The sequence below is a fragment of the Molossus molossus genome, unplaced genomic scaffold (genome assembly GCF_014108415.1).
Source record: "Molossus molossus isolate mMolMol1 unplaced genomic scaffold, mMolMol1.p scaffold_m16_p_11, whole genome shotgun sequence".
Taxonomy (NCBI): domain Eukaryota; kingdom Metazoa; phylum Chordata; class Mammalia; order Chiroptera; family Molossidae; genus Molossus; species Molossus molossus.
The window spans coordinates 78,700,092-78,722,670 of NW_023425346.1; the positions used below are offsets into that span (position 1 = coordinate 78,700,092).

The window sequence follows — 22,579 nt, forward strand, 5'->3', positions numbered from 1 at the left end:
AAAATACACAAGGGTTAAAGGACTAGAGATCTTGATGCCAGAAGCAAAACATACTAATAAGAGTGAAAATAAGAGAATCTGAAAAATAATCAAATGATATAGCAGGATAATAAAGCTTAATATTTCAGAACTAAAGTAGTGAGGTCTAAACTTACAGTCATGGAAGTCAGTTGCTAAAGTGGAGTAAAAAAATAAAATCCCTAAAGTTGAAGAGGTGAAGAAACTGCGAGTCTGGACTGTGCAAATGATGATCAAAATCACTCCAGATGAATTGGGATGTATATGCTGTAAAAATACTTAATACAGGGAAAGACACACACACCGTTAAAAATTATTCAATTAACTTACCCGTAAGGATTCCATGTAAGATTTATGACAATCTATATGCAATGTGTGGCCACAGGTTTGTACATAAACACCTCCTTCCCAGCCAATTGATACTGCCAATAGACAAGAACTCTTAAAAAAAAAAAAAAAAAGACAAAATACAATTAACTTTAAAGAAGTATAAACATATTTAAATATATCCACACAAACCTCTGAATGATTTCATATCATTGTACTTTGAACTTCGTTGTTTTTTTTTTTAATTCTCACCTAAGGACATTTTTGCATTTATCTTCAGATAGAGTGGGAGGGAGAGAGAAAAGAAGGGAGAGAGGAAAGAAGACAGAGAGAAACATCAATGTGAGAGAGATGATACATCAACTAGCTGCCACCCACATGACCCCAACTGGGGAGGAAGATGAACTGCAACTGAGGTACATGCCCTTAGTGGAAACCGAACCTGGGACTCTCTGGTTCGAGGGTTGATGCTCTAACCACTGAGCCAAACCGGCCAGGGCTGAATTTTGTATTTCTGTGATAAATACCTGACTTGACAGCCCTGAGGCAGTATCTTTAAACTAGAACACCACAAAGGTTTAGCTTCTAAATATCTATGCTTACAATGAAAAATAATTATGAATTAGCCTTTCTCCTCCCCATAAAATATAAGCTCTCATTATTATACTATAGTTGTGTAAACCGTACTGCTGTTGATGGTTTAACCTGTTCTATATGGTACTTAATCTTCTGTGATTGAGACATTAAAAACATCCTCCTTAAAATGTCTACTTCCCTCTGCCTTCCATAATGAGACTCTCTTGGTTTTCCTCCCATCTCTTTAACCATTTGGTTCAGGCCTCCTTTTAAGCCTCTTTTTTTTCCCCTGCCCCTTCAGTGTTTATATTCCTCAAGATTCTATTCTTAGTGCTACTCACTATTCATTAAAACTATTCTCCCTAAGTGATTTAATCAGTAAATTCAACTATTCTCCAAGCTAAATCTCTTGCCTGACTGACAGATACAAATATTTAGCTGCTAACAGAAATCTCCAGGTTGACATCTCTCAGATAACATAAAATTAATGTGTCACAAACTTGTTACTTTCTCCATTATTGTTCCTTTTCCTTTGGATTTAAAAACTCCACAATCTATTTAGTCACCAAATCAGAAAGCTGAGTTATTCTACATCACACCCTTTCCTTAGTATCACAGTTTTAATTCCCAAATTATAAGGATTCTGCCTTCTAAGTGACTCATAATTTTGGCCAGACCTCTTCAATCTCACTGTAATATTCAAGTCTGTATCATTTGTTGTGAGGGAGGGGATTCTTATATAAAGTTTCTTAACTGGTTTTCTTGACTCCGATTTATTCTCTCCATAATGTATCATCCATACATCTCTCCAAAGTACAAATTTGGTCATAAGAATAACCCCAAAAAAGTGCTTTAACATTTGCAAAGATTTAATATAAAACACAATAAAGAAGGGAAACAGATTATATAAGCCAACAAATTTCGTTTGAAATTTGTTTTAAAAGTGAATTACTTCTATCTCCTCTTTCTCTCACATCTTCAATTTCTTCTCTGCTAATTCCTTCCCTTCAACCTATAAATAGGCTTAGACTTTTCCTCCCAAAATAATTTTGGGTTTTCATTTAGCCTCTGTCAAATAGCACTTGCCCTGAACTTTAGTTCATCCTCTAGAGTCTGTAGTAAATAGATTGCCAGGCCAGAGCAATATTAGGCATAAGGTCTAACATGAGTGACAGAATATGATGAAATATTTGCGAGCCATAAAAACTGAGTAAACCTTTAAATTCTGTTTATATTAAAAAGAAATTTATACATTATAATGTGAGATGACCAAATCATCTCTAAATAATAATAAAGTTCCAACATTAAGTCAAGATTCCTCATATATTATAAAAATGTAGTTAATTGTTCTTTTTAATAAAAGTAGTCAGCTAAAAATAGTAAGTCACTTGTTAATGTAACTGTTAGATGTCTTATCTGAATCTGCTAGAGTCAAAAAAAAAGAAAAGCAGGAAAGCATTTACTAATATGAGACTAATATTTTAAGAAGACTTCGATGAGTGCCCACCACTGTGCTAAGTGCTTATCATGGAATCTTCACAACCTCAGTATTTATGAAAACCTCACACAGTAAGTGGTATTATCTTTTTTATAAAAGAGGAATAAAAAGTTTCCTGAGATCACTCAGTTATAAATGGTAGAGCCCAATTTCAAACCCAAATCTACCCGACTCCATAGCTCAGGTTCCTCCCCTACTGTATCCTATCTCTCATATAACACTTTGTTTCAACAGTCACTGTAGTCTTACATGACTAAAAATCGACATGTCAACTCTATAAAATGGTGTGTGTTTGACCTGAAGATAGCAGCATCTACACAGTTTAATTCTATAATCAGTAGCAGTGCCCACTGATAGTAACTCTTCTCTATATAGTCTTTCTGACTACCAAACTCTGGTAATCTTTGCTAGAGTAATTCATTAAGAAATCCAGTAAGCATCTACAACACACATAGCATGTGCTAGCCCCTCAGGAAACTATAAAACCAATATAAGAAATGGTCCTAGACCTCCAGAGGCAAAATAGAAGGATCACTCCATATATATACATAAAATAACCATTATATAAGCACACAAAAATTTTAATATAGAAATATACCCTCAAGTGATACAAAATGATAAAATTAAAACCGAGATTATGTTAAGAAAAATCTAAATAAAGGTGATAGTAAATTTCTGTAAAAGCAGAACTTAGCACAATTTCATCATTTTCTTCAAAATGGTATTTATCCATCTCTAATTAATAGTTTTATATATATACATACACACTGCAAAAAATTCAAAGAAACAATAAAGAATAAAGTGTGTGTGTTTATATTTTTTCCCAAATAATGATAATTTCATTTTAAAGCCTCAAAATATATGGAAGTATGGTCCCCATTACCTAATCCAAATTACCTTATAAAGGCTAACACCTGAGCCCTCCTAAGTGGCCTCGTTTGAATATCAGAACCACCACTTTACATTTATATTTACCTTTATTATATGTAGTAAGGTTATCTAAACCTAGGACTTTTTCTACCCTACATAACGCCTCCCTAATAACAGCCATCTTGTCCTCCAGAATCTACCAGAAACCTTCTCTTCAGTCCAGACCACTGAACCACACTCTATTCTGACTCTTCTTTTTTTTTTAAATCCTCACCCCTCACCCGAGGCCATTTTTGCATTTATCTTCAAACACAGTGGGAGGGAGAGAGGGAAGAAGAAAGAGAGAGAAAGAAACATTGATGCGAGAGAGACACATCAACTGGTTGCCACCCACATGACCCCAACTGGGGCTGGGGACAAACTGCAAACGAGGTACGTGCCCTTAGCAGGAACTGAACCCAGGTCTCTCTTGTTCACAGGCAAACGTTCTAACTGCTAAGCCAAACCGGCCAGGGCTATTCTGACTCTTATCATCACCAGGGAAGTTACTGTTTATTCTCATTAATCATTCTGTCTTCTACCCATTCCACTCCAGTCATCTCGCAAAAGTCTAAGCGCAAAGTGGCGAGGGACGACTGTATATAGAGAATCTTACTTCGTGGAAATTTATTTATTGCGGTAGAGTCTGGCACTGATTAACTGCGATAAACAAGGACCCACTGTAGTTTCTTCCATTTAATCCAGTGCATTATGGGCAAGAAAAACTACATTTGGAAATCTATCAAGATAATCATCTCATAGAGTTAAATAAAAATAATGCTTCACTCTACATTTTAAGCAATTTAAATTATTATCATATATTTGCTTAATTCAAGATACAACATCCAAAAAAAAAGGTGAAAGAAACCTGCTGATAATCCAGTCAGGAAATATTAAAAATGGTATAAAAAAAATTTTAAAGGAATTAATGCTGCTGCTACTAGAAAACTAAAACTGGTCTTCCAAGACTTACAACACCTGAGTGCTGGAGCCCCCAGGTACAAAGAGCTGGGAAAAAATCTACCAAGTTTACAAGAAACCATGTATTAAACCTGCCCTTACTTTACATTTAAACAGCATCATAATGGTATTTTATTGTATATCTTTAAATAAAAGTAAAAGAAGGAGGCAACAATCTTCATAAAATATTCACACCATTATCTAAAAGTTTTTATAGAGTTATAGTGATAGTACTTATCACTCCATTGTATTGAATTTGTATACCACCAAATAAACTACATTTAAAACAACGGTATAACATTTATAACCTGAAATGTTTACTTATTAACAAATTTCCATTTCTTTACTATTCACATACTAATTTTTTTCTAATAAACTTCCAGATTCCAAATTAGAATGACATTTGTTAGAAAAAATATATAAAATCCTTGAAAGAAATAACTATAAATTTTGCAGACAAAAATCCTAGAAGATAAAAAGGGTACTCACATCCTTAAAGTAACGCTGTAATAATGAAAGCCTCACATCATGAACTGCTGCACATGTGTCCCAAGGGTAAATCTGCTCCTCTTCAGTGATAGGCAACTTTTTTGGCTCAATGTTGTCACGGCACTGCCCTAAAACTACATTAACAACAGAGATAAGAGCTCATTAAACAACCAGTATATAGGCCTATTCACCATAAAAGCTGCATTATTTACAAACAGTTAACTAACTTTTGCACTGTTAGAATATTTTTTAAACCTGAAAAAATAGTGGTATTCTAGTTTTCCTCCAGAGAGTAAATATAACTCCAAATAGGACAATATTTAATTTTCAAAATAACAGTAAAATATGAGTATGGTCCAGCTGGTGTGGCTCAGTGGTTGAGCATCGACCCATGCACCAGGAGGTGGCCAGTTCAATTCCCGGTCAGGACACATGCCCAGGTTGTGGGCTCGATCCCCAGCGGGGGACATGCAGGAGGCAGCCAATCGATGTTCTCTCTCATCGATGTTTCTCTCTCTCTCCCCCTCTCAGTTCCTCTCTCTCTAAAAATCAATACAGAAAAAAATTTTTTTAAAGATATGAGTATAATCTCTGGATAGATGATCAATGGATTAATGGATCGATGGATGGATCAATAGATGAATGGACTGATGGAGGATGAATGGTTCCCAAAGTCTGTCCACTAAAAAAGTCTAAAAGTTATAACACTCCAGTATCAATAAACTTCATTTCTAAATATACTATTTCTCATGAGAATGGAATAGAGATCCTTGGAGAAAAACCTGAGTCCAGGGTTAGGAAAAAGTTCAAGATGAGCCTGGGATTTTGTGTAATAAAAATCAAAGGTTGTAGGCTCGATTCCCAGTCGGGAAACATACAGGAGGCAACCAATCGAAGTTTCTCTCTCACATGATCTCTCTCTCTCTCTCTCAAATCATTTAAACACTGAATGGGGCAGGTAATGAGGACCTAAAGAAGTTCTGAGTGGTCAAATTGGAGAAAATTTAAGTACTGAAAAGAATAATAATGGTAATAGATAACACATTCATTGATTAAGATGAACAACATTCAAGTAAAGGGGTAAATTGTTAGTCTCTGTGTATTATCCAAAGTGTAACCAAGAAATCTAACTTTGCTGGCATCACCAATAATGGGACAAGCTGTCACTATGAACTGCATTCTAAAGAAGAACTGATTTGGACTCTTCAAAAAATTTTAAAAGGCTAGAAAAACTGTCCTAGATTAAAGAAGACTAACAAGAAATGGCAACTAAATGCAATGCATTATCTTTGTTCTTGGATCAAAGAAAAAAAAAAAAACCTTTGCTATAAAAAAATATTATTGGGGCCAACAGAGAGAATTTGAACATAGAATACTAGATGTTATTAATATTAAATTTCTTGGGTTATCTATATTAAATATCATTAAATGTAATGATATTGTCATTACATAAAAAATATCCTTGTTCTGAAGTATTTAGGAATAAAATGTCATGATGTCTGCTGTTTTCTTCAGAAGAGAGGGAGAGTAGCTAAGAGAGGAAAAGAAAAGTAAATATGACAATATGCTAACTATTGGTGAGTGTAAGTAAATGGTGTCCAACTTTTCTATAGATATAAAACTTTTCAAAATGAAAAGCTGGGAAGAGGTACATGGCAAAAGGAAAAAAACAGATACTAAGATTTCATAATTGTAAAATATCAAAACACAAAAAGTGGGGGGGGGTATAAATGCAGTGTCATACATTAATATAAGGCTCAATAAGCATGGGAAGAGCCATTCTTAGGGAAGGATATATTAGGCATATTACTGTGGGCCCCAAGGTTTGGAGAGATTTATAGTAGCAGCAGAAAGAGAGACAGAAGCAAGTGAATGCTAGCAACTAAAATACAGTTATCCGTGATGTACAATTCTCTTAATGCACTTCTGGATTAGTCTGCTAGGATTTTACCATGTCTTTATCTGGCTTTTATATAAGGGTAAATGCTGGGCTTACAGAATGAGTTAGGAAGTATCCCCCCCCCCCCTTTTTGACAAGTTTGAGAAGAATTTGTGTTTATTAAAATGTTTGATAGAACAACCAGAGAAGCTATTGGGTCCTGGGCTTTTATTTGTTGAGATGTTCTTGATTATTGATTTAATCTATTTACTTATTCAAGGTCTGTTTAAATTTTCTGTTACTTCTTGAGTCGGTTTTGGTAGTTTATTTAAGGAACTTATCCATTTCATCTAGGACACCCAATGTGTTAATATAAACTTATTCAGTAACATTCTCTTACAGTCTTTTTTATTCCTGTAAGGTTTGTAATAATGTCCCATTTACATTTCTTATTTTAAGTATTTGTGTGTTCTTTTTTTCTTGAACACTCTAGCTACAAAATTTGTCAATATTTTCAAGAAACTAACTTGGCTTTTCTGATTCTCTCTCGTGATTTCTTATTCTCTATTTCATTTATCTTTGCTTTAGTCATTCTTTCTTTCCATCTGTTAGCATTTATATTAGCTTGTTCTTATTTTTCTAATTCCTAAAAGTGTAAAGTTAGGTTATTGATTTGAGATCTTTTGTAATATAAGCATTTAAAGCTAAAAAAACTTCCCTCTGTGCACTGTTTTCACCACATTAAGTTTTGGTATGTTGTGTTTCCATTTTCATTTGTTTCAAAGTAGCTTCTAATTTCTTCTTTGACCCATTGGTTATTTAAAATTAGTTATTTAATTTCCACATATTTGTGAATTTTCCAAATTTCTTACTGTTATTGATTTCTAGTTTCATTCATTGTGGTTAGAGATGATACTTTGGATGATTTCAGTCTTTTTATTTATTTATTTTTCTTTATTGATTTAGAGAGAGAGGATGGGAGAGGGAGAGAGATGGAAACATCCATGAGTGAGAACATCAACTGGTCACCTCCTGCATGCCCCTCACCAGGGACTGGGCCCACAACCTGGGCATGTGCCCTGATGGGAATCGAACCAGTGACCCCATGGTGTATGGGTCAACACTCAACCACTGAGCCACACTGGCCAGGGTATTTTATTAATCCTCACCTGAGGATCTTTTTCTGTTTATCTTCAGATACAGATAGAGTGGGAGAGAGGGAGGAGGGGGGAGGGCAAAAGGGGGCAAGGAGAAAGAGAAAAAGAGAGAGAGAGAGAGAGAGAGAGCGCGATGTGAGAGAGACACGTCAACTGGTTGCCTCTGGAATGACCCAGACTCCTTGGTCCAAGGGCAGATGCTATAATTGCTGAGCCAAACCGGTCAGGACGATTTCAGTCTTTTTAAATGTAGTGAGACTTGTTTCATGGCCCAATACATGGTCTATCTTGGAGAATGTTCCATGTACAATTGAGAAAGCTATATTTTACTATTGTTAGAGTATTCTACACAAGTTTTTTAGGTTAAATTGTTTTATAGTGTTCCTTAAGTGTCTTATTTTTCTCTTGATCTGTCTAGCTGTTCTATCCATTATTGAAAGTGGGACACTGAAGTCTCCAACTATCATTGTAAAACTATTTCTCCCTCCAATTCTATATTTGCTTCATATAGTTGGGGCCTTTGCTATTTGGCGTGTATATGTTTCTAACTGTTGTATCTTCTAACCCTAACTATAACCCTACCTCAAAATAATATGGTAGAGGATGGACAGCATTCAGACAAATACTTCAAATAAAAAAAAAATTTTTTTTATATTAACTATAGACTGGAAAACATATCAGTCAGCAGGCTGTTTCAAGAATAACAGTTTCTAGTAGCTCAAGATATAAGGGCAAGGCTACCTGAATATGCTTTGTGCAATTAAAATATTTACACTGACAGCCCTGGCCTGTGTGGCTCAATTGGTTGGCGTGTCATTCTGTGCACCGGAAGGTCATGGGTTTGATTGCCGGACAGCGCACATACCTAGGTTGTGGGTTCAGGGGATGCATACGGAAGGCAACTGATCAACATATCTATCTCACACATCGCTGGTTCTTTTTCTCTCTCTCCTCCTCCTCCCTCTCTTAAAAATAAAAAATGCTGAACTCAGTTACTGGCCACCTAGCATTGGTAATACACCACATTATTTTAAGGAAAAAGACTGTAACATATAACTGATCTCTCTGTTCAAAAGTTCTTCCAGGAGGTCAATGGGAGAAAAAGGGAGGACATATGTAATACTTCCAACAATAAAAAAAAAAATGTTCTCCCAACAGTCATGTACAAGAAGGTGAGATAAAACCAGATTAAGACTCTTTGCTATACAAATCTAAATAGACCCTTGCTATGTATATCTATAGTGATATCTAGACAAAGATATAACTTCCATTTGATACAGACATTTATTAATCTGTTATAAGTACTTACCTTGTCTGTAAAACTGTTCCCACTGAAAAATTAGTTTAATTTTACCTGAGGATGCTTGTAACAGTACAACCAATCCCGTAGGTCGGTCTTCAGAGGAGGGGCCACTCTGTCCACAAATAACACAATCATATACTGCCTCAGAAACTTGTGGTTCTGCTGTGGTGATCTCCATAGGAATATCATTCTCAGGAGAATCTGAGAAGAAAAATCTTTCTTCAATAAAAATAAAAAAAAATTAAGTTCAAATAATTTTAAGCTTCAATACCAATCAAGTTATACAGTAATAAAATTATGGAAGAAATACTTTGCTAAAATAAAATGTTTACCCAGAAAAAGACCAAAAAATGCAAAGAGTTGATATAATAAAAGACTTTAAATAATATATAGTAAAACACTTCTGATATTGTATCTATCATTCACAAACAAAATTGAAAGAAAAAACACAGAGGCAACAACATTTCTATAAAAAAAAAAAAACCTTTAAAATATTATAATTTAAGCCCTGGACGGTTTGGCTCAGTGGTTGGAGCATTGGCCCGTGGACCAGTAAGTCTCAAGTTCGATTCCAGTCAAGGGCACGTACCTTAGTTGCAGTTCGTCCCAGCTCTGGTGGGGGTCATGCAGGAGGCAACAGGTCAATTTGTCTCTCTTGCCTCGATGTTTCTCTCTCTCTCCCTCTTTCTGTCTCCCTCTCTATCTGAAGAAAAGTGGAAAAGCGTCCTCGGGTGAGGATTAAAATACACACACACACACACACACACACACATAAAAAATAAATTTAAGAAAATTGTTTTAATTTTCTTTGAGGCACCTCAGAAGGGAAATTTATAACATCGCAGCTCTTGTGGGGAAATGGCAATATTTACTAGGAGATAAAAGAGGAACAAACTATTCCTCCTTTACTTTCAATTCTAGTGACTATATCTTAGCAAAAATAATTATCAATAAGTTTATTTACATAGGAAAAATGTTTAGATATGACTATACATATTAATCAAGCAGCACTACTATAGAAAATAACAGTAATCCTCTGGTGATATGTTGTTGATAACAGCAAGAAATAAAATGTTGAGTCAATAATGATTTTCAGAGTAAGACTTTTAAATTCACGAAGATCAGTGATGCTGTCTATACTGGCAAAAAAATGAGTAGAAGGGATTGGGAAGACCAGGAAAGAAGAAGTGATTTATGACTTGTATAAAAGATAAAGACATATCTAAATGAATATGAAAAATATATGACAGAAATAGGAAAATAAAGATATCAAGTTCAGGTATGTTTAATAAGAATTCATGCAGATAAACATATATCTGACAGTTACTGAAAGTAACTGAGAGGAAAGGGGCCAGAAACCAAAAATAAAACTTTGGATAATGTCTAGTATTAAAGAAAATAAAAAAGAAGCCAATAAAGAAATCAGAGAAGAAACAATCAATAATACATAAATAGAATCACAACCAGAAAGCTCAATGTCTATGAAAATAACATTAATAAATCAAAATGAAGAGATTTTTTTTAAAAAAAGTACCGAAGGCCATTAAGATTTGACATGCAATTACTGTTTTTTCGGAAGAAAATTTTAACACAGAAAAGAAGGGATGTGTTTGATTGCTCTCAAGTTCAAAGGAGAATAGAGAAATACCTGACTTAAAGTGACATGAAATAATTCAGTCTCACGTTAAGTGCCAAAGAAATAGAATTTCATTAACTCTACCTCACACACAAAGATAATTTTCCTTTTTTTTTTTATGTTGTGGCCACAACCAAGTTGAAAACTTCAAGGAAGTCCTAATACCAAAATGCAATATCAAAGAAACTGCTAAGTCTCATTTTCTAAAGTTTTAAAAAGTAAGGCTTGACAGTGAGTGCTAAAGGCTAAAACAGATGACATTTTTATGTACAGTAATTTTTATTTGAATTCTGATTTTAATAATTACAAACACTAATGTCCCTTTTTGTTTTTCTTCAAGAAAATAAAAAGATTATGGTTTATTTCTTTAAAAAAGAGAAAAACTGGCCGATTTGGCTCAGCAGTTAGAGTGTCAGCCTGCAAACCAAAGAGTCAGAGGCTCGATTCCAGTCAAGGGCATGTACCTCGGTTGTGTTTAGTCCTTGGCCCTGGTCAGGGTCGTAAGAGAGACCACCAACAGATGTGTCTCTCTCACATCAATGTTTCTTTCTATCTCTCTCCTTCACACTCTGTCTGAACATAAATGGAAAAATATCCTCAAGTGAGGATTAAAAAAAGAGAGAGAGAAAATCACTGCTTGAGTATATTCTATAATATATTAAAATATATTATTGGTAATTTATTATTTATTCTATCATTCTGATACATTTGTAACACAGATTCTCTTCTCACATTCTGTATTACATCCTGGGACTTCCAACATCCTAAATGATTTTTTAAATTTGTAAACATTAAGATTCACTCTGTTGTTAAGTTCTATGGGTTTTGACAAACACATAGTGTTATGTATTCAACTTTACAGCATCATTCAGAATTTCACTGTTCTAAAAAAAAATCCCCTATGTTTCACCTATTTAGCCCATTGCCACTCCCAACTCTAGCAACCACTGATTTGTTTACTATCTCTATAGTTTTGCCTTTTCCAAAATGTAACATAGTTGGAAACATAGAGTATGTAGCCTTTTCAGACTGGCTATTTTCACTAAGCAAATATGCATTTAAGATTCCTTTTTATTGCTCAATAATATTCCATTGCATGAATGCACCACTGTTTGTTTATTCATTTACTGACGGATATCTTGGCTACTTCCAGTTTTGAGCAATTATGAATAAAGTTTCTATAATATTTCATGTGTAGATTTTTGTATGGACATAAATTTTTACATTAGTTGGGTAAATACCTAAGAGGATAATGGTTGGATCATATCATAAGACTAAGTTTAGCCTTGTAAAAAAATATCAAATTCCTAAACCAGAAAATTTCAAGAAAAAGCACTTTTTGTACTTTTAACTGACAACACATGGGGAAAAAATCTGAGTTAATGTCATATTTACATCCCTGTAACTGGATCTTTTAAAATCATCAGTAAATTGGATTAAAGCTATGTAGGCGCTTATCTTCATCAAGTGGCTACAAAAGAATAGACAGATATACAGTGTGGTATAAAAGTAGGTTTACAGTTGTTCATATGAAAAATAATACAATAACTGATAAACAGTAATATAAGAATAAACTGTGTTTCTTGTACTTGCAACTCTAAGCCTTTTTTTTGCCCCACCTTGTATGTAGTGATGCACCAGTTTCAGAAACTTAGGTTGGCTGTTTACTGAAGCATTGTTAATTATAGCAAAATAAAAAAGCAAACAAACAAACTGAAAATAAAGTGAATATAAAAATAGAGATATGAATGAGTAAATTACTTCATTATGGACTATTAAGAACTTTTCCTCCCTTCTCTAAAATAAACACTAAATTAGAGCGGTGGTTCTCAACTTTTGCTGCACATTAGAATCAGCTGGGAGCTTCCAAAATATCCTTATGCCTGCGCCCCACTCTCAGATATTCTTCTTTAACTAATCTATAGTAGAGCCCATGCACAAGTATTGTTCTAAGGGAGCTATAATGATTCTGTTGTGCAGCTAAGGTTGAAAACCACTGAATCAGAACTACTAAGAAGACTTGGAGGTATTACTAAGATAGAGAGCAAGGAAGGGCAATCCCATTTGGTAAAGCAAACAATGACCATAACTAAGGAAGGAAGGGGAAAAGGAAAAGGGAGGGAAAGTGGGAGAACCTCTTACGAATACAAAGTTGTAGTGTTTGTACATGATTATACAAATATACAAAAAAGCACAAGAGTACACACACAAAATTGTAATCATGGGTCACAGAAAAAGAAATATAACACAAACTAAAAGCATTTATATTAATCCCATGTGTGTAACTGCATGCACTATATGTGTGCATAATGAAATGTAGGATAAAAAGAAATCTGTATATACTATTTGCAGGGTTATTCACGATACATTGTAAAGTGAAAAAAAAAAGGGCAGGCAAGCAAGCAAACGCCACAATATTATGCACAGTTTAATTTTATTTCTGGAAAAACAAATGTAAACAAAATCCATTTGTGTAATTTTATATGCATTAGTATGAAGCAAGAAAGTCTGTTTATAATAGTTTATCTCAGAGGAATGAGATTAGAAAGAAGGTAGGAAGAGATGATTAACTTTGCTTTCATATAATATGTTAACTATATTACAATTTTTTTTTTTAAATATTTTGACTTGGTACCAGTATCTGTCTTATATATGAAGCAAATAACCAAAATTTAACTTTTATTTATGGGCTGTATTTTTTTTAAATACGCATCACAAATGACTGGCTTAAAATGACAGACGTAAATTATTCCTCAAAACTGAACAAATTTATATTCAGAAAAATCAATGTAAAAAGTATTCTAGCCTTGGCCAGTATGGCTCAGCAATTAGAGTGTCAGCCCACAGACTGAAAGGCCGCGGGTTCAATTCGAGTCAACTGCACGTACTTGGGTTGCAAGTTCAGTCCCCAGGCCTGATTGGGGTCGTGCGGAAGGCAGCCAATCATGTGTCTCTCTCACGTTGATGTTTCTTTCTTTCTCTCTCCCTTCCTCTATATCTAAAAAAATATGTGGAAAAATGTCCTGAGGTGAGGATTAAAAACAAAAAGTATTCTATTCATGAGATCTGCTTTCTAATTTCAGTGAAAAGGAATTTGTGTAGTGTCTATTTAGTTGAGAAAATAAGAACTTCGCAAATTAACACAGCAATTCAAAACAACAATAATTTTTAAAATAATGTTTTTACAATGTAAATGTAATAGCCATAGAAACATAAGACTATGTACTATATGCATGCCAAGGCCACAAGTAGATCAGTCCTACCTGAATGAGAGCAAGGTCCACAACTTTGCATGATTCCAAGAAAATTTAAGAACATAAAGAGGCTAATTTATAATAGAATTATGCCTAAAACTGTCCTAAAGCAGCAAAAAGATGTGTCTGGAAACAAAAAGCAGTTAAAGATGTAAAAGTCATCCTTTTTTTATAATAATAGAAATGTTGATTAAAACTAGACTACAATACCACTTCTTTGACCTTCTAGATTAGCAAACACACTCAAGTTTGACAACATATTCTAATGATCAGGATATAGGGTAACTGATACTCTGACACAATGCTGGTGGGAATACAAAATGGTACAACCCCCCAAAATTTTTTGGCAATATCTAGCAAAATTACATATGAGTTTACCCTTTGACTCAGCAATCCTACTTCTAAAAATATCTTACAACTGTATTATCAAAATACAAAAAGATACATGCACAAGGATATTCATTACAGTACTGTTTGTATAGCAAAAGAATAAAAACAAACTATCCAATAATAAAAGACCATTTGAATAAACTATGGAAAAACTCTAAGACAGAATACTACATAGGTGAAAAAGGAATGAAGAATATCTTTATACACCACATGGTAGAATCTCCAAGATATAATGTTAGGTGAAAAAAGCAAGGTAGACAAAGTGTGCATATGTAGTTTATTATCATTTACCTAAGAAGGGGCCACTAGGGATATAAACATTTTTATTATATATATAATATTATATTATATATATTTACATCTCCAATCTCCCTTCTTACATAAATGGTAGCATATATACATAGTATACATTGTTAAAAAGTAAAAAAAAGGGATAAACCTCAAATTAAACTGTATTATTAAGTAACAAAATAAGCAGCTCTCTCTACAACTATCAATAATAAAAATCAACAAAATCCTGATCTGTGCCAGCTGCTACTTGGACTACCCCATTTTTCAAGTGAAATCCTAAAGGATGGCTACTGTAGACAGATGCTATTTCTATCTACCTACTAGCTATTGCCCCTTCTGCTAACAGCAGGTCTCAACTTTTGTTTAGGAGAATCACCCCGTTACCATCCGCTTCCAATTCATGTGATTTCGATGGAGCTGACCCTATAACCAGGGTAAACCAATAAAGTAACATCAAGGATTTTTGCTTTAGCTATTAAAAAAGCAATTTTCATTCTGGTTTTTTTTTTTAAAGAATTAAGAAAAATTTCCCAACATGTTGAGTATCTTTTCTATCTTGTGCCTTGTGCCTGAATCAATCAATCAATCAATCATCAGGCATACTAATTCTTACTTTGCAACTATTCTCATATCTGTTCCTTTCTATCCCTGGTCTACCAACTTGTCCAGAAAAGGTGTTTAACCCTCCTCAGTTTGCTTCAAATATAAAAAAATAGTAAAAAGCAGACAAGGCTTGTTGATTAATAACCTTGGCTCCACCATCCACTACTGTATAACCTCTGACCAATTACTCAAACTAAGTTTAAGCATATTTATCTGAAATAATACCATCTCCTCATGTGTGTGTCAAACAAATAAGTCAATAGGCAGATGTGTTTAGCATAGTGCTGAGTATACAGTTAAGATACAAAAATATGTATCATCATTCTCCCCTAAAATTCAAACACTTAAGACCCAAAATACAAAAAAAATTATTTATACAATGATTATAATAAATAAAATTAGAAGAAAAAAAAACTGAAGTCCAATTATAAGGAGATTATGAAGAAAATATAGATTAAAAATAATAAAGTAATAGCAAATGCTTATAAGCTTATTATGTGCCAAGTACTCTGTTGTGTTGTAAATGTACTAATACATTCAATCTTCACAACAGCCCTATGAGGTAGGTAGTACAGTAGGTCCTCACTCAATGTCATTAATAGATTACGTGACATTAAGTGAAATTACATATAAGAAAATCAATTTTTACCATAAGCCAATTTATATAAACAAGAGTTAAGTTCCTATAGAATCTCATCAACATTATAATGAAATGACAATGAACAAAATGATGTTATTTGAGGACCTTCTGTATAATAATCCCTTTTTAACTATGTGAAAACCAATGTAAAAAGAGGTTAAGTAAATTACTCCAGGCAATGGAGTGGCTGAGACATGAACCTAAGCAACAAGCTCCAGACTCCATGCTCATAACCACTGTACCGTGTTACTTCTCCAATGAAGTACAGCCTTTAAAAATTATAGTTGCTAGGTAATAATATAGGGATATTTTTACACTAAAATGTTGAGTAAAAAAGCATGATACAAAATTGTTACTATACAGTGTCATTAGTAATACACGTGTTTTTGGGATGGTAGAATTAGGGATAAAGTTTGTCCCTTCTTTATGCTTTTCTGTGCTGTATATTTCTACAATTAAAATGAAGTATGTTTAAGATCAGAAATTAATTTCCAAGATAAATTTTTATATTAAGCATTTTAACTCTCACTTGGAACTTCTGTTGCACTGCAGTCATCTCTATCTGATAAACATTTAATGGATCAAGGTTATAACTCAACATGTTGACTCCTACACCTTGATAGCTAGTCAAAATAAATAATGGGGATTAGTGATCAGAAGAAAAAAATGGAAATGCAGAGGTGAGTCTCTTCATACAGGAAACTTGATAACTACAGAAAGCATTAAACAACAAATTAGTTAAGAGTACTAATCACAGAGCAGAAATCCATTGCATTCAGAAAAAAAAGCTTTTGTCCTTAAATTTTTAACTAATAAAATTATTTGATTAGAGAATTTGAAAAGTACTGTGTATTATAAATTTGAAATATTCTGTATGTTGCATTACTAGACTAAAAATATTAGAACATTCCTCATACACAAAGATAAAGGCAAAATAAAAGCAACCACAGAATGTTTACATTCCTGCAACATGGATAGGAAATAAGACAAGACGACAATCTGAAAAATGAAGCAGAGGACTGGACTAAGATTAGGCTGTACCTGTACTACTGTCAGGTAGTACTTCAGGTGTGGGCCCAGCTTCATGTGTTAATAATATTATAAGATATAATCTCATATGTAAATGAAGCAAATAGTAATCGGAGCGGGGAGAGATATAACATTGCAATTTTTATCTTGGGCGATGGATGAAAACAGTCTCAAATGGGTTTTCAGGGTCAAACAGATCTCTATGGGAAGGAACTGAGTTATTAAAAAAAGGAATATACAAATCTGAATGGTCCAGGATACCACTGGCATGGCCACAAACAACATAAATAAACCAAGTACTCATGAATCTTGTATCACCTCACCTGTCACCACTGCAGCATGCAAGAACCGGACTGGGATCATTATCCTGATGGCTTCTGTGAATTGCCTTTGTTTGCTAGCAATCATGTCTGCCTGATCCCTCAATTGTTCTTCCTGTGCCCTGGCTACTGCCAAAAAAGGTCAGACCTTCCAAAAAGTAGTAAGATTTAGGAGAGGGAGTCAATAACTTGCAGACTAATAACAATTCAAATGTATGATCTTGACTATAACTGGTCCCTAAGCATTGTTTATCAATCTTTATTCTTAGCCTTGGTGAGCAACATCTCCCACTCTCCTCAGCAATATTCCAAACATGACATTGTTTTCACTCAGCAGAACTCACATTTTATTTAACCCTGAAAACTAAAGCAACCAAGTGATCACCTAAACTTCCCATTTCCCTTACCCTCAATGAAACTTACCTCTGTCTCCATCCACTCTTTCCTCCTTCCCTCCAGTCTCCTCAGGAAATGAGGTGGCCATTCTCCTATTCAAGACATCACTACCTAACCTTCTCTGGATGCTTTGCTTAATCAATTCCTCAGAAAACTATTTTTGCTTTATCTTACTTGGCACTGGGAAGCAACATATAAAAACAGTTTCTAAAAGTATTATTAACATTCCTTGGTTTCTAAAGTTGGAAACAAATAAAACAAACTGCACATCAAACTGGTTACAGGACTGCTCTCAAGAGATTTAAGAACACAGAACTTTGACTCTAAACCCTTAGAGGGATATATTGAAGGACAAAATGATATGTAAATAAATTTGAAAAATTTTAACTTAATTCGAATAATTTCATTATTTAACATAATATCAAGGTTTGCATTCTGAAATCATTTTCTTTATAGGAAGAATGACTTTCTTACATATAATATATTGTGGTTGAGTAGCAGAATATTCTTAAGCCTAGGACATGCATGCTGTAATATTTAGGAGTAAAGTGATATGATGTCTATAACTCATTAATGGAGAGACAGAAAACAAGGAAGTTCAAGAATAAAAAAAAGTTAACTAAATGAAGGTTATATTGGTATATGGGAATTTATAATACTATTATAAATTTATTATAATACTATTATAAATTATTATTTACCTTTTGTGTATGTTTAAAATTTTTCTTAGGAAAAAAATTGCATGTGGGAAATTATCTCATTTTGGTTAAAGAAAGTATATATATATTTATATATTTATTTATTTATTTACAAAATGACCTGTAAAAATACAGGCTAAATTAGAAAATCTGGTAGCAAAAAATATATTATTTTCTTATTTTTGATTATATGTGTTTTTTATGATTCTATACTAAGAATTTAATACTGTTATAACAAAAATTTTAACTCCATACTAATTATAATATTTAGTAAGTATCTAATTCAAGACTATAGGCTAAATATAGACTTTTGTCTCTCATTCTTTCTAAAAGAACACTGAAATAAAAGTAAGAAATACATGAAGAAATATTCCTACAAGAACATAGAAAAAGGATAAGTTGTGAAAGAGAATTTAACCAACCAACAATTAAGAGATGTCAATAAAATTTCTGAATGATTGGAGGAGATGAAGACATGCTGACAAATGAAAGAAAGCCATAAAAGCTGCAAACACTTGTATATCATGAGACAGTTACAGAAATGCTCTGTCCATTAGAATGCCAACTCTGGGCTTAGAATCAGCCAGTGATCCTGAGGATAGGAATCATAAGTATGAAGTGATTCTGAAAATATTATAATTAATTGAAGGACTATATACAGAACTCACTACTCAACACCCCAATTCCCTCCTCAGCCTTGACTGAACAGAGCATTCAGGTGGCTTGTCATTTACCTCAGAAGAAAAAAAAAGAGTGAAAGCCTATTCGCACAAGAAACTGAACAAGTTGCTTGGAGAGTGGTAGAGTTTCTAGGTAAGTGTTAACATAATGGGGGCCCAAACAAACCAGTCTGCTGTCCTCCCACCCAAATCTAAGTCTGACGGTCAACATGCCTCACCCATATACACATATAAGAAAGAATAACAATGATCAAACATATTTACACCTTAGTAGAGTAAACCCAAATTAGCTACCCAAATCACCTTTCTAAGACAATCTAGGATTATCAGGCAAATGAGGAAAATTAGCAACATGAAAGACTAACATAAAATTTTTAAGTAATTCAGAAGAATAAAAGATATAGAGAGAGAGACATCTAACACATTTAGAAAAATATGAGAAAATATATCTATAAACAAAGTAAGAAAAAGATACTGGAGAGAAGAAATTTCTAAGCATGTAAAGCAAAAGAACACATGACATAAAAGATAAAATATTAGGTCAGCCAGTGTGGCTAGGTGGACTGAGCATCATCCCATGGCCTGAGAGGTCACAGTTCAATTCCCGATCAGGGCATGTGCTTAGGTTGCAAGCCCAATCCCCAGTCGGGGCTGTGCAGGAGGCAGCCCATTGATGTTTCTCACTCACATCAATGTTTCTCTCTCTCTCTCTAAAAAATAAATAAAAACATATTTTTTAAAAAATATAAAATATTAAAAGACCAATCCAAAAGATCCAATATCTAACTAGTAGGACTCACACCAAAAAAAAAAGAAAGAAAGAAAAAGAAAATATAACAAAAAAATGTAGCCCTGGCCGGTGTGCTCAGTGGTTAGAACGTCTGCCCTCACACCAAAGGGTTGTGGGTTTGATTCCCAGTCAAGAGCATGTACCTGTATTGCAGGTTCAATCCCTATATTGCAGGGTGTGTGAGGGAAGCAATCAATCAATGTGTCATCTCTCTCACATGGATGTTTCTTTCTCTCTCTCTTCGTCCACCCCACCTCCCCACCCCACCAACCCCTTCCACTCTATCTAAAAATCTGTAGAAAAAACATCCTTGGGTGAGGACTAACAAAAATAAATTAAAAATTTATTAAAGTATTGCAATAGTTCTCTATTGCTGTTTAACAAATTACCCCAACATTCAGTGGCTTAAACCAACATTTGTTATTTCACACAGTTTCTGAGCGTCGGGAATCTGAGAGCAGCTTAGCTAGATGGCTCTGCCTTGGGATCTGTCATGAGAATGCTATCAAAAAAGCAGGTAGGCTGTATCCATCTCAAGGCTTAACTGGGGCTGTAAGTTTCACATCTAAGCTCACTCACATGACTATTGGCCAGAGGCCCCAGTCACTCACCACACAGGCCTCTCCGTAGCATTGCCCACAATATGGCAGCTGGCTTTCCCCAGAAGGAGTAATCCGAGAGAGAAGATAACCAAGACAGAAGCCACAGTGTTTTTTATAACCTAATCTCAGAAATGGCATACCATCACTTCTGGCATATTGCAGTAGTCATGTACACCAATTCTGGTGCAATGTGGGAGAAGAAGGCATAAATACCAGGAGGCATAATCACTGAGGGTCTTATCTTGGAGGATGACTATACTAGTTATCAAGGAAATCATAGGAAAAATTTTTCTTAGAGTTCCAGAGATAGAAATATTAAATACTAAGGAAAATGAAAAAAGATCTACCTAGATACAACTCATAAAAGTTCACATCTCAAAGGATTAGACAACTGTAAAAGTGTCACAGAAAAGGAAAAAACAATGCTCACCTATAAAAAAACAAAAATTAAACTACCATGAGACTTCTCATCAAATGAATGGTAAAAAACAAGGGTACTGCCTTACCAGTTGTGACAGAAAATGATGTGTATCAACCTAGAATTCTACATTCATCCAAATGAATAATCAAACATGACAGTAAACTAAGGTCCCATCTAGAAATATAAAGAATCAGAAAGATTAGTGTCCACACAAGCCTTATTAAGAATATACTTGAGGCTGCACCCCAATAAAATAAGACCAAAAAAAAGAAATGATGTAAGAAGAAGGAAACTCCAGATCAACCCTACAAGAGGAAAATCCCAAAACAATGGCTGTATAGCATGTCCACGAAGCAAACAGACCAGACTGGAACTAGTACCAGTATCATGCAAATGACAGTATCACTGAGTGAGTAGATAGAATAAGAGAGACATTATGAAGATACATGAGTTGCCCTGGCCAGTTTGGCTCAGCGGTAGAGCGTTGGCCTGCGGTCCTGAGAAACCCGGGTTCGGTTCCCACTAAGGGTATGTACCTCAGTTGCAGTTTGTCCCCGGCCCTGATTGGGTCGTTTGGGTGGCAACTACTCGATGTGTTCCTTTCACGTCGATGTTTCTCTCTCTCTCTCTCTCCCTTCCCACTCTATCTGAACAAAAAATGGGAAAATGTCCTCAGGTGAGGATAAAAAAATAAAAAGATACATGAGTTAATAAAAAAAGGACAGTTGAAAACTTCAGGAAAAAGAAAGACAATGTAGCAAAGTAATGACCCAAACAGAAATGAGTAAAGGGTGGTATGCTTTTAACAACAGAAAGCTATAAGAAAAGAGGCTATATACTAAACACAGTCTCCTTAAAGTGGTCTAGGAGTCAGGCCAACGGATTCAAAAAAAGTAAATGTACCCTAGCACACTACTTAGTTAGTTAGCCCTGTATTCAACAACAATCAAAAAGTCATATTATTTTCAACTTTTAGAGTCAACCTTTAGATGAAAAACTTGATTGCGACGGCAAAACAAAATGTTAGCAAAACCCTGACGATTTAAAAGTAAACAAGTAACTGATAAAAGGTAGAAGACAGAGATGAGGAGAGCAAAAATGAAAGGCAGGGGTGCATATCAGTTCATTTTATATAAAGGGGTATGAAGAAACTGGTTATAGCCCTGGTTGGTGTGGCTCAGTTGGTTGGAGCGTTGTCCCGTACATGGAAAGAATTCGGGTTCAATTTCCAGTCAGGGCACATACCCAGGTTGTAGGTCCAATTCTTGGTCGGGGTGAGTAGGGGAGGCAACAGATTAATGTTTCTCTCTCTCCCTCTTCCTTCTTCTCTAAAATAAATTTTAAAAAAAATTTTTAAAGAAACAGGTTATAGATACAACAATTAAGAGATATTATAATTATATTTAATATGTAAAAAACACAATGTATAATTATAAATATTTGGAAAGCAGAAGAGATGGAGGAAGAGAAAGTAGTGTCAATGAACTAAATTCTCATCTTTCATATAAGAAGGTCAACTTATACTAAATTAATCCAAAAACCAGATTTTACATATTCTTTACATCAAAGTTATATCCTGAACATAAACTCCACTGTTGATGGTTCAGAAGACACTATGCTAAATCTAGACTGACCCCCCTCTCCACACCTCTTCTGGACATTGGTTGTGTGTGCTTATGTGCACAAAAGTGCATGAGAATGTATATACATGTT

General features: G+C 34.3%; 1 protein-coding gene across 9 annotated transcripts in view; it reads right to left on the reverse strand.

Moving 5' to 3' along the window:
- UBR3 (ubiquitin protein ligase E3 component n-recognin 3) overlaps positions 1 to 22,579 on the reverse strand; it is a 222,767-nt gene that overhangs the window by 80,412 nt on the left and 119,776 nt on the right. For 6 of the 9 annotated variants that reach the window (XM_036253634.1, XM_036253636.1, XM_036253633.1 and 3 more), the window contains exons 25-27: positions 9,168 to 9,335; positions 4,778 to 4,911; positions 349 to 459 (exon numbers count right to left, since the gene is read on the reverse strand). In XM_036253634.1, the coding sequence (XP_036109527.1) occupies positions 349 to 459; positions 4,778 to 4,911; positions 9,168 to 9,335 (413 nt within the window). The remainder of the gene's footprint in view (positions 1 to 348; positions 460 to 4,777; positions 4,912 to 9,167; positions 9,336 to 22,579) is intronic. The other 3 variants (XM_036253642.1, XM_036253638.1, XM_036253637.1) reach the window with 1 other exon arrangement.